Raw genomic sequence first — 13,387 nt, forward strand, 5'->3', positions numbered from 1 at the left:
ATTAAAAAATTGAATGCCTTCAATTGGATTAGTTGCAATAAAATACAGACTGTGATCAACCTTAATTAATGGAATTAAAAGGCTTTCCTTCAGGGGAATAATTGTGACAATGTGAATATCAATCAATGACAAATTGATATTTATGATAGGCTGCTTATGAAATCGTGACCAAAGCCAGAAGGGAAAAACTGTGTGAAGATCATCAATTTAAAAAAAATAAATGGAGGTTTGGCAAGACTTCGATATAGATGGTGAATTGGGTTTTTGAATCAGGCTATCTGGCATTGACCCTCTAAAAGACAGTCCTTTCATGGCTTATCCTCAGGGCTTTTGAACTTCCAATACAATCAGAACTTAAAAACTTAAAAACAGTTTGCTCTCTTCTCTGCTAAACAGAACAAAGACTATGCATGTTATGACTATAGTTCATGTACTAAAACGGATTAAATAGCTTTTACTGATTACAATTTAAGCATGAAATATTATTCATGGGTAATTTCTGCTCTTGTATAGGTGCCTAAAATTTCAGTTTTATTGAAAAGGTATACATTCAAATAAAAAAAATGTAATGTGCTATAACCCAATATTTGAATTCTGAATGTTGGGTCATGACCCCCACAGCAATTTTATCTATTGACGTTGGTGTCTGTTGCCACATAGTTTTCCAAATCTTGTATAATAGAAGGAGGATCTTTACACCACAAGAGGAAGATAGGTATTGTTTTTCTGGAATTGTTGCCCAAACTGTTTTGAAATTGGAGTTAAAGAATGGGCTATAAACAGAAATAACATAAAACCTAACTACATAACTCAAGTGTAAGCATATGAATCTCTCTGATATTGTACAACAACAATATATACCACAAAGGTCAGATTGTGACTGATTTTCAGAGGTTCTAGGAATAAGGGGCTGTAAACCCTTTTTTTTTTTTGTTTTCAAGCAATTGCATGAGTACTAGTGTAGGGTTCTCTTGAAATCTGCACTATAAGATTCCAATTCCCAAAAGGAGCATTTATATTGATGTTAGGGGTTATAACTCTGACTGTTTAGGAGAAGGGGTCAGAAGCAAGGATTTAAAACTCAACTATATATATATATTGTGGTTTCATTTGTTTTTGTGGGTAGAGGTAAACAACCATTTCATTGGATACTTGAATATTGTACAGGAATGTATAAAATGAAAAAAAAAATGACAAATTTCTCTGCATTTTGGGTAAGTCATCACTGAAGCATAGCTGTTTTTTACTTAAGATTTAAAATGAAAATACTGTAAGCATTTAGTTTTTTTTAGACACATATTTTACAACACTGACATTTAAAAAAGAGCACTTTGATATTTAAGTTATTTAAATTGGGAATAAAATATGCACATCATATGACACATCAGTGATTGCAAGTAAAACATTCAGTATGCAAAGTTCTTCAGAATGAAAACTTGAGGCACCATTGCAAGTGGTATGGTAAACTGAAAATGGGAAAATCTATGTTGACAGAACACCACTTTTCTGCCAATCCCTATCAGTGGAAATATGAATAAAGCAGAGAATGCCATTCAATTTATTTGTGGAAATAGAAATTAATCCACAGTATGTTAGATATATAAATAAAGCTAACACAGATTTTTTTTTACATTTTTCCAGGATCCTGGCCATTCTTGCTGCTTCAGTTCAGATGGTGCTATTGTTGTGGTTGGTATGGAAACTGGTAGATGGGTTGCTATAGATTCATCAACTCACAGTATTATATCCCAACACACAGATGGAAATGAGCAGATAGAATGTTGTCTGTTTTCACCTGGTATGGTCTTACAGTTACTATTTTAACAGTGTAATTAGTCCTTTACCCGTGTAAGGGACTTTAGGTTTGCACTCTGTTAGTCTGGTAAATCAATTTTCCACACTTTTTTTCGTCTTGCTTGCATATATTCATTTGATATTTGGCACATTCAAATATTTTTCAGGCCGTTGATTTTTTGCTGAGTTATGGCCCTTGGACGGAGAAAATTAATGTAGGAACTCAGTTTTCCACACTGTTTTTGTCATGCTTGCAGATGTTCCTTTGATATCTGGTACATTGCTTTACCATGGCAAGTTACAGATTTTTTACTGAGTTATGGCCCTTAGCAAGTTCAAATTTTGTTCGGTTCATTGGTATTTTGCTGAGTAATGGGCCTTGGACTTAGAATATTAATGCTGACTTGAAGTTTTCCTCACTTTTTTGTTGATGAATTTTACATGAATTTTGCATTCTGTTCTCTTCAACAGAAATTTCGTCCGGTATGGGACTTTGTATTGCCATGTAAAACTCTCAGAATGCTTGTTCAAAGGTAGTTTTAGGGTCCACCACTTACCATCCTTTCTGAGAAAAAATAAACCTGAATTATTACAAAGAATACTGTTGTCTCTCATGTAACCATTAGATACTTTAGAAAAAGTGTAATTTTATATTTGTTTCAAGGGAAGATACCTTGAATAGAATATTAATTTTGTCTACAAATCTTTAAAAGTGTTTTGAAAATTAGGAAAACTATAAGAATACAATTAGGAAAACTATAAGAATACAACGAATTTTGATTAGAAATCGACTTGTTGTATTTATCTTATTTATTTTCTCCCTTTAAGTTCTATTATATTGACAGGAAAAAAATGTAACCAATGATCAGAGCTTAAAGGTTTCTATAAGTAGTTTAAAAATAAAATGTAATTGTATAATTCCATTCTAATTAGCATAGGTCTCTTTCGTGCATTATTATTGGGACGCTTGAATACTGTCATTTGTAATGTCCATTTTCACTGAATCAGAGTCTCAAAGAAAGAAAACTATATACATTTCAGATAGTTTGGGATTGGAATTATAAGGATTAAACACTGTTTTTCTAGAACTTATGGATGTGTTAACTAGAACCTTACATGAAGTCCTTTCAGATTTTTATTTATGAGTGAATTGTCAATAAAACAGTGATTAATCCTATTACAACATTTTTACCCAAGTTTTGTGTATAAATTTTTAATTACCAGTGTTTTGAACTTATAAATTTTTCATTTATTTCATTGTTTAAAATGTTTATATTATTGTAATACCAAGTTTTACTGCAAAATTGAGCAGATATATCATTGATGAGACATTTTATTGAGACAAGTTAAAAATTGTTGATGTTTTTATGCTTAAATACTGTATAGGAAACAGTAAAAACAAAGGTAAAAACCATCTATTTCTTTTTGTTTAGATGGAGCACACTTGGCCCTAGGCTCAAGAGACAACAATATCTACATATATGCTGTAGATGATGGTGGTAAAAAGTACAGTCGTATTGGAAGATGTCATGTAAGTACATCTTTCATAATACAAATTATAATGATACTCTTTACAGAAGGTATTTTTAATTTCCTTGACTACCCTGTCAGGTCACACATGGACAGATGACACTCGTTATATATTTCTTTAATTGGATTTGAAACATTTTGAGCATACCAATTTATTGGTATAACTTACTTTGGCACTGTAACGTCATTAACATCAGATGCAATTCAAACAGTTCCAAACAAAATAATGTTTTGAAAATGGGCAAGTTCTTAAAAATGGATTCAAATCTGTTAGAAATTAAAGTAAGGAATGTTTCTAATTTTTATTAGTCTGCAAAAAATTAGAGGTCCTATAATGGTATCACACTGTTGTCATCCATAGACACTTCATGTCCAGACATTTACACAAGTATAAATGTAAAGATCTTTATGAAATTATACCACAAGGTGCCACACCACTATATGAAGACTTGGATTGATTTTTGGGGTCGAGACTTGTACTGTTTAAGAGTAAGAGGCCAAAAAGGGACCAGAAACCAGCATTTTCATGATGTCCAGACAATAATTTGATTAACTATGAATGGATCTCTTTGAATTTGTACCACAAGGTGCCATGCCACAAAAGAAAGGCTGGGGTTGCTTTCAAGGGCCAAAAAACGGGTCAGAATTAAACATTTTCTTGATGTTTTGAAAATAATTTGAGTATGATTCAATGGGTCTCTATGAAATTCTACCACAAGGTACCAAATCTAAAAAGAAAGACAGGGATTGATTTTGGGACCAAAAAATGCATTTTACTATGTTAATGGAAAATTAAGTGTGAGTCCTTTGTAGATGTTTTCCCTGTATTTTGATTTTTGTAAGACTGCAAAAAAAAATGCTGTCATATATTGGTATGGTGCTGTTGTCGTAGTCTTTGCCACAGTGTTGTCATTGTCATCCATAGTCACTAGGATGCCATAATTTGAGTATTAGTATGTTGATCTTTATAAAATTTTATAACAAGGTTCCATACTACAAAAGAAAATTTGGTATAGATTTTTTTTATAGAATTAGTGGCCAAAAAGGGGCCTAAAACAAGCATTTCATAGAATTTAATTATATTACTCCAGTAAAAGCATTGGAATGTCTATGATATTGTTCCAAAATATTCTATACCACAATTGTCAGACTTGGATTAATTTGGGGTAAGACTTTTCAGAAATTAGGGACCAAAAAGGGGGGCAAGAATCATGCATTTTCCTGATGTCCAGAGTGTACTTTGACTATTTATGAATGAATCTCTTTGAAATTTTATTACAAGGTGCTATACCACCAAAGGAAAACTGGAATTGAACCTTGAAGGAAAGAGGGGCCAAAAAAGGGCCAGAAACATGCATTTTCCTTGTTTCAGTATGATAACTTGAGTAAAAGTAAAAGGATCTCATATAAATTTTAACAGCAAAAGGAAGACTGGGATTGTGACTTCAGTGAGAATAAGGGGCAACAAAGTGGCCAGAAACAATTTTGTTTTCTTCTGATTTCTTGTTGATTAAGTGGAAGGAAATGGATCACTTTGATATTGTACCACAAGGAGTCATATCCCCACAGGAAGTTTGGGATTGAATTTGTAGGTTTTGACTGTAACCATTTAGGAATTAGGGCCAAATCAGTTCGAATTTTTGTCCTGCGTTAATTGAGATTCCAAGCTGTGTCAAATATGAATGGTGTGTCTGTACTTGCCCCAATTATTCAGGGTTCAACATCTGTGGTTGTATCAAGCTGCGCCCCACGTAGCATTTGATTGGATTCTGGACCAAGTGTTCAAATCGGTAATAATAGTATTGGTTAAATGTATTATCGAATTTGTCAATGAGATAAACTAAAATATTTGATTGGAATTACACAACACACAGAAATTACTACTGTGATCTATTGTTAGATCTTACTCAATAAAGGATTTCTACCCTTTGTGGTGATAGGGAGGTAATCATAACATTACATTTGTAAAAAAAGCAAGAGTGCTTATTGGTGAAGAGGATTTACTTATATCAGTACAAATGAGCGAGAGTTCTTACTGTTAAAGAGGATTTATTTCATCAAAACAGATGTATTATATGCCATATAATGCCTCTGGAGTAAATATTTTATGACATTTTGTCTCAGATCAGTGTAAACTTTTTTTATTTTTTGTTACCTTTCAGTAGATTTTCACACTTTTTGACAATTGTTATACATGTGTATTTGTTTTTATTAGCAAAATTAGGCCAACCCTTGAATTGACCTAATTTAAACACCTGTAATGCTGTTCATTATTCTCTGGCGTGTATGGTGAAAAGATTGTAGATTCAAGAAAATTTCCAAATGTAGACCAAAAAAATGGCGGTTATAAAAAAAAAATGCTTCTTTTCAACATAAACAGGTGACTGCTTGATGGAGGTAAATTATATAGGGAAAATCATTGGTTGGAAAGTGACTGTAAGAGCAGGTTCAACTGTATTTTGTGTAACATGTTAAAAAATTGGAAACATTCCTTAAATTTAAATAGGAACTTTGTTTAGGGGAACAAACCAATTAAGACATCTTTGCTTTTAATTAAATAATGGACATTAACCACACATAGGTAATTAAAGGTGACTTGCATTTGATTTTTCAGGGACATAGCAGTTTTATCACACACATTGATTGGTCAGCAGATGGACAGTATATTATGAGTAACTCAGGGGACTATGAAGTTCTGTTCTGTAAGTTATAATAATACATGTATTCTATAGCCTGGTATCATACCATCAGTAATATGCAAAATTGCAAATCATTTCACATCCTTATATGAAGGGGTCACTTTCACTAACATGTCTGATTTACAAATGTCTAAAAAAAAATTTTATGTTCATTTTATTAATTTGTTTTAGCTTAGAGAGTGATATTTTTTGACATGATATATATGTGTGACCAGAACAATGCATGGTTCCTGAAATGTCTAAACCAACCAACAAACAAATATACACAATTAATTCATTTTGTTAAAACAAATATCTATTATTTGTAAAATAGAAATCAGAAACAATTACAAGGGTCTGATTAAAGCCTCATTAGCTGCCAAATTTGTTCAGTTCTGATTCTACTGATAAAATGAAATAAGTTTGTAGTAATGTAACTGAGGCAATAAAAGTTAGTAATACCTGCAGAATATTGTGAAAACAATGCTTTTTTAATAAAAGAAGATCAATAGCTCTGATCTAATTATTTTTCACCATTACTTCCGAAAATTGCCGACAGAACATTAACCTGGGTTAAAAATGCTTTAACCTTGGTAAAAAAATCACAATAACCAATGCACAGGTAAGCATGTGCCTTGTTTACATTTCATTTCATCTATTTCTTTATTAGTTTTCAAATAAATAATGACAATTACTGACCATAATTTTGCCACATTTTATCAGAATACATATGTACGTAAATTACAAAAGGACCCTTGCACTATATTCGAACTTCTGCCTTTTACGGCTTGATTCTAGTCTTCCCTGTCATTGATTACCACTTTCACTTTGCAATCAGATCTGTTTTTAAAAAACGTGACCCTTACAGCACATGCATGGATTAAGGTCACCAGAAGTCATATGCATACAAATTTATCTAGGTCGATTTTTTGTCTTGCAAGACAATAAAATATAGACACCAACTTCATGTATTTAACACATTTTAATTGTTGATATCAATGAAATTATACAGAAAGGTACAATTTAGTAGAAATAGTTCAGTAAAGGCATATTTCAACAGAAACAAAAAAATGACAAAAATGACAGCTAATGCAGCTTTAAGATATTGTCTACTTCAGGTTGACACTTAACCTAGATTGTCTGGTTAGTTAGTACTTGAGTTTGTATTCCCAAGTTTTTTTTCCTTACAACACTTCCACACTTTATATCAACCACCTGTAGACACATGATTAGAAATTTTAATTTTTGTGTATGTTTGTTGGTTCATTTTTTGCTTTATTAGAACACATTTTAGGACTGGCTAATTTATTTTGCCTTCTCTGAAGTTTTTGCTCAAATGCGGAGACTACTTATGAACCATAGTTCATAGTAGTGTGGCACCTGACACATTTGTGAGTCCCATGCATGTTTTATTGTCATACTGACAAACAGAACTAGTATTGTGGTAGTACCACATTTAATGTAATTACATACAACGTAACTTTAGTGATTGATTTATGACACCAAAAATCCGGATTTGTTAGAATTTGGTTTTTATGCATGTGGACAACTATAAAAAAACCTAAGCAGTCTATGGCTGTTATAGCAATCCCTGGCCATCTTATTTAATACCAAGGGAATGTTTCAATATGTTAAAAAAAGAGGTCATACAAAGACACAAAAAAGAACAACGAAGGGTATACGAATGATTTTTGCAATTATATCTTGCCTATCTAGAAAAGGTTGTTGAAAATTTATTTTTACAGGGACTGTCCCAAGCTGTGAACAGGAGACTTCCACATCATCTTTAAGAGACATAGAATGGGCAACACAGAATTGTACTTTGTCTTTCAATTCTAATGGTAAGAAGAACTAGAAAAACTAAGCAAACCTCTCTTGGTAATCACCCTAGCTTCCCTCCCAGAAAGCATATAGTAAAACCCATAAGTGATTTCAGGTATTCAGATGGAAAAAATCAAAATAATAGATCGCAAAGGCATCATATGATAAAGAAACTATGAAATGTTCATCTAAATCCATTCAGTAGTTTGAGAGAAGTTACAGATTAGTAGATTATCCCCCTTGGTCAACCAAAACTGTCAAATTAAATACCAAGACATGAAGTACTTGATTTATAAGGTGCTGCATAATTTTCTCTTTTCTTCAACATGAATTATCCAGAGTAAGCTACAGTTGAACACATGGAATATAACAAGTAGTTCATGATACTTCCTGTCAGATAATTTTATGGCAAGAGTAATCAAGCAAACCAAGGTCCTAGCAGAAATCAAAAGAAAGTAATCCAGGGACAAAGACCAAACATGGAAAAAGACATACACAACAAAGAACATTAAGTAACTAAAATAATACATACAAAGTAACAAAAGCAAATGAGGAACTCGGACTCCACTAAAAACTGGGCTCATGGACCAGGTGCAGCGGAAGGGTAAGCGTCCTCTGCTTTTCTAGAAACACCCTCCATGTTGCTCATAAAAAGTCAAGTCTGGGGTAGACGAAAGAGGAAAGGAAAACTATGACAAGATGAACAAATCAGTTTCCATGATGCAGATGGATGCACCATAACAATCCACAAGTTCATGATGGCAACCATAAAACGTCTGTAGTGAAGACTTCAACCTTGCAGCAACATAACCCTGTTATGTTGCTACAAGATCCATATATTGCTGTATGATCCTCAATGTCATGCAGTTTTAGTTAAATACAATCCAGTCATACCAAAGAATTTGTGTCTATTTTTATTAAATGATAGTGTGTCTCTATAATTACATATATGGTTTTGATGATTTGTGAAATAATGTTGTGTTCCTATCATTAGGTAAGTAATGTTGCATTTCTATAACAAGTAAAACAATATTGGGTTTCTATCATTAGCAATATAATGTTGTGTTCCTGCCAGTAGTGAAATAATGTTGTGTTCTAACAATTAGTGAAATGATGCTGTGTTTCTATCATAAGTGAAATGATGTTGAGTTTCTATCAATAGTGAATTTATGTTGTTTTTCTATCATTAGTGAAATGCTGGTGTGTTTTTACAATTAGTGAAATAATGTTGTTTTTCAAAAATTGATAAAACAATATTGGGTTTCTATCATAAGTGAAATGATGTTGTGTTTTTATCATAAGTGAAATGATGTTGTGTTTTTATCATTAGTGAAATGATGTTGTGTTCCTACCATTAATAAACTAATGTTTAGTTATTATATATATGATTTTGTATTAAGGTATTTGGCCAAGAGGTGCAGATGGTACAGATGTCAACAATTGTGCCAGATCTAACAACAAAGAACTACTTGTATCAGCTGATGACTTTGGCAAAGTTAACTTGTTCAAGTACCCATGCAACCAACCTATGGTAATTACCTTATTTAGTAGATTTACAAGAACAACATATTATGACAATGATCAAAAACTGTTAGACTGATGTGTCTCCTGATTTCCCATCACCATATCCTATCTATGATCAACTATGTCAAGTTATAGTGTTTTTATTGATTGAATTTTGTGGTTTTTATTAGAAAAAAACATATAGACATATTTAAATAAGGCCACCAAATATTTCAGTCATGCAATGATATTTATGTTATTGTTATTGTTTTTGTTTAATGATATGAAATTTCTTGTAATAGAAGTTAATTTATTTATCTTTTTAACAGGCTAAAGGAAATGCTTCAAAAGCCCACAGCAGTCATGTGACCAATGTGTCGTTCTTGTTCGATGATTCTCGAGTTCTGTCAACAGGTGGCAATGATATGTCAGTGATGCAGTGGCAAATAGTGGCAGCAGATCAGGAGTGACAGAGTAACCTCCCCTGAATGTTTGCTGGACAATCAGGGTGATCTTTCCTGACTATTGTTATTTCTTCCTTTGTTATACTATATATATATGTTTATACACTGTAATTGTTAGTCAAACCAAGTTTGCCCTCTTTATAGACATTTATAATAATGTAATGATTTGGATAAAATTTTTTTAGACTTGTCTTAACCTTTATTATAATTTAAATGTAATTTCTATTAAGAGTTTTTTTATTGTATATGTTATATGAGATTAAACTTTTTGACTCCAAACATATGTTTTTTGGATTTCAACATCAGAGTTATAAATTTAGCCAGACTTCTAGTTCATGGTAAAGGAAACAGTTCATTTTATTAGAAACAAAAACATAACAAAGAGGATAAGATTGATGAGATTTTGGTTTTGAAAGCACTTATTTATAATTGTAACCATACATGGCAATCCATGAGGTAAAACACTGCCGATGTCGTACTGTACGTGTATTGTCTAGTTGAATGGTTAATGGTGCATGCATCTTGTTTTTGTTGTATATCTATATTTGATAAACTTCTGTAGAGAATTAAAAAGTAAAAAAAGTATAACCTAGTTTATTTCTACTATTATACAAATCAAGGATTCCTTATACAAACCTATATAAGGATTCCTTGTACAAACCTATATAAGGATTCCTTGTAGCAAAGAAGAGGTACTGATAATAATATTAAGTGTACAATATGTTTGGTTATGGATCGTCCTCTTTCTGGTTATAGGTCTTCTTACAGAAGTGGTAAATTGAAGTGCACAATAAGTTTGGTTATAGATCTTCCTATTTTTGGTTATAAATTTACTTAAATAAGTGGTTAATTGAAGTGTACAATATCTGTTACATTTCTTTCTGCAGAAAGTGGTTGATCGAAATTTACAATGAGTTAGGTCATAGATCTTCCTACAGAAGTGGTTGATTGAAGTGTACATTCGGTTTAGTTACATTTCTTTGTCCAGAAGTGGCTGATTGAAGTGTACACTAAATTCCCCCATATTTCAAAAGACAAATCCATACCAATTATTTCATATTCCTATACTTCACCCATTGCATCCAAAATTTTCGATTATAAAAGGCTATTTGCAGAACCTCGAGATTGAGGACTTCAAGGCTAAACCACCTGTTCTTACCATTCAAATATGGCCCTTCTGGTCACGTCGTTACAGGAGATTTAACCCTCATCGAAAAGAAATCTCTGCGTAATATCCTTTCTAAAGGTCCCAAGTACTGTGAACCATGCTCCATAAATTGGAATTATAACTTTAAAGTTCTTATGGATGCCGTCGAGGACTATGCAAGAAAATGGACAAAATGAGAACAAGAAGACATTGACTCTCTGTCAGAGTGGTTAAAGGCCATGAGGTCTTTAATTTTGAAATGAATGAAAGTTTTAAGTAGGTCAATGAGTGCCAAGGCTACATCAGTTTTCAAAGACCCCGATGTAGCAAAAACATTATCTACTATACATGACAAGTATGTTGTCGTACCAGCAGACAAAGCCCATAACAACATTGTTTTTGTCTGCAAAACGTTTTACATCCAATGTTTATTATCAGAGGTAGACGTAGAAAATAATAGCAGTGATAAAACCTACACTGCTACCTTACTCTCCAAAGAAGAGATTGTGGAAAACCATAAATCTGTGCTATCCTCTTTTCGTCTCTCTACCAAGGACGATGATTGTGATTTACCATCTATGTACTGTATACCTAAACTCCACAAGAATCCATACAAACAACGTTTCATAGCTGGATCTGCAAAATGTACCACTAAACCTCTTTCAAAACTTAACCTCTACACTCACAACTGTCAAAGAGGGTCTGCAGTCCTACCACAACACTTGTTACTCCCGTAGTGGTATTAATTCAATGTGGATCCTGAAAAATTTGAAAGATCATTTGGAGACAATCAGTTCAAGACTATTATCTGAATATAAAAGCATTAAAACCTATGATTTTTCAACACTGTATACTTCTATTCCCCATACTCAGTTAAAATCCCAACTTAAAAACATTATACATCGTCATTTTTCCAAAAAAGATGGTACACCTAGATACAAATATATAGTTCTTGGTAGAGATTCTTCATACTTTGTAAGAAATAATTCCAAAATATCTTCCAAATATACAGAGGAAGATGTTTACAAAATGCTGGAATTTTTAATCGACAACATATTTGTCCAGTGTGGTGGACGTGTTTTTCAACAAACGGTCGGTATTCCAATGGGAACAAATTGTGCCCCTTTACTTGCTGCCCTATTCCTTCACTCTTATGAGGCTGACTTTATAGCTGGTCTGATCCAAACGAAAGAATATCATTTGGCTACATCCTTTAATCTCAGTTTCCGCTATAAATATTACGTACTATCTTTAAACAATTAAATAATTTCAGAGATTTGATACATCGCATCTACCCCAAAGAACTTCAGATAAAGGATACTACAGACACTGTGAAGTCAGCCTCATATCTTGACCTACACTTAGAAATCGATGGTAAAGGAAAACTATTGACCAAACTTTACGACAAACGTGATGACTTTTCATTCAGAATTGTCAACTTTCCTTTCATCTGTGGCGACATTCCTTCAGCACCTGCGTATGGAGTGTTCATATCACAACTCATATGTTATGCCAGAGCTTGCCGAAACTACGCAGACTTTTTGTATCGCGCTAGAATTCTAACAAATAGGCTTCTGGAACAGGGTTATGTTGCTACAAGATTGAAGTCATCACTACAGAAGTTTTATGGTCATCATCATGAACTCTTGGGTTGTTATGGTGTATCCATCAGCACCATGAAAACTGATTTATTCAACAGGTCATAGTTTTCCTTTCCTCGTTTGTCTACCCCGGACTTGACTTTTTATGAGCAATACGGTAAGTGTTTCTAGAAAAGCAGAGGACGCTTACCCTACCGGAGCATGCACCTGGTCCATTCTCCCAGTTTTTAGTGGAGTCTGAGTTGCTCATTTGCTTTTGTTATTTTGTATGTATGATATTAGTTACTTTATGTTGTTTGTTGTATGTCGGTTTCTATGTCTGGTCTTTGTCCCTAGATTACATTCTTTTGATTACCGCTATAACCTTGGTTCCCTTGATTACTCTCTGATAAGTTTCTTTTTACAGAAGTTGTTGATTGAAGTGTGCAATCCTTTTGGTTATAAATCTTCCTACAGAAGTGCTTGATTGATCTATTACATTTCTTTCAACAGAAATTGTTGGTTGAAGTGTTCATTGAGTTTGGTTATAGATCTTCTCACAGAAATGGTTGTATGAAGTGTGCATTCTGTTCAGTTACATTTGGTTTAGTTACATTTCTTTGCACAGAAGTGTTTAATATTTGGTTAAAGCACGTCCTTTAGAACTGGTTAATTTAAGTGTACAGTATGTTAAATAGATCCCCCAATTTTACATTTCCAACTTCGAAAATCTTCTCCTCTAAAACTACAGGATTGATTGAAACAAAACTTTGCTTGAATGTTCGTAAGGGTTTTTTTAACAATCTATGTATAGGGATTATAGATCTTGTGGAAAAAAATGGCCATTGTTTCTAAAAATACACTATATGG

At 32.9% G+C, this 13,387-nt stretch overlaps 1 protein-coding gene across 11 annotated transcripts in view; it reads left to right on the plus strand.

Moving 5' to 3' along the window:
* The window catches only part of LOC148623234 (echinoderm microtubule-associated protein-like 2), a 65,161-nt gene extending 55,092 nt beyond the window's left edge, over positions 1–10,069 (plus strand). For all 11 annotated transcript variants that reach the window (XM_088564916.1, XM_088564912.1, XM_088564917.1 and 8 more), the window contains 6 exons: positions 1,642–1,798; positions 3,228–3,325; positions 5,939–6,026; positions 7,748–7,843; positions 9,224–9,354; positions 9,656–10,069. In XM_088564916.1, coding sequence (XP_088421042.1) covers positions 1,642–1,798; positions 3,228–3,325; positions 5,939–6,026; positions 7,748–7,843; positions 9,224–9,354; positions 9,656–9,796 — 711 coding nt within the window. In that variant the 3' untranslated portion in view covers positions 9,797–10,069. The remainder of the gene's footprint in view (positions 1–1,641; positions 1,799–3,227; positions 3,326–5,938; positions 6,027–7,747; positions 7,844–9,223; positions 9,355–9,655) is intronic.
* The last annotated feature ends 3,318 nt before the right edge of the window (positions 10,070–13,387 follow it).

Source organism: Perna viridis, chromosome 2 (assembly GCF_037379345.1).
Source record: "Perna viridis isolate PV_CMFRI_1.1 ecotype Kerala chromosome 2, ASM3737934v1, whole genome shotgun sequence".
Lineage (NCBI taxonomy): Eukaryota > Metazoa > Mollusca > Bivalvia > Mytilida > Mytilidae > Perna > Perna viridis.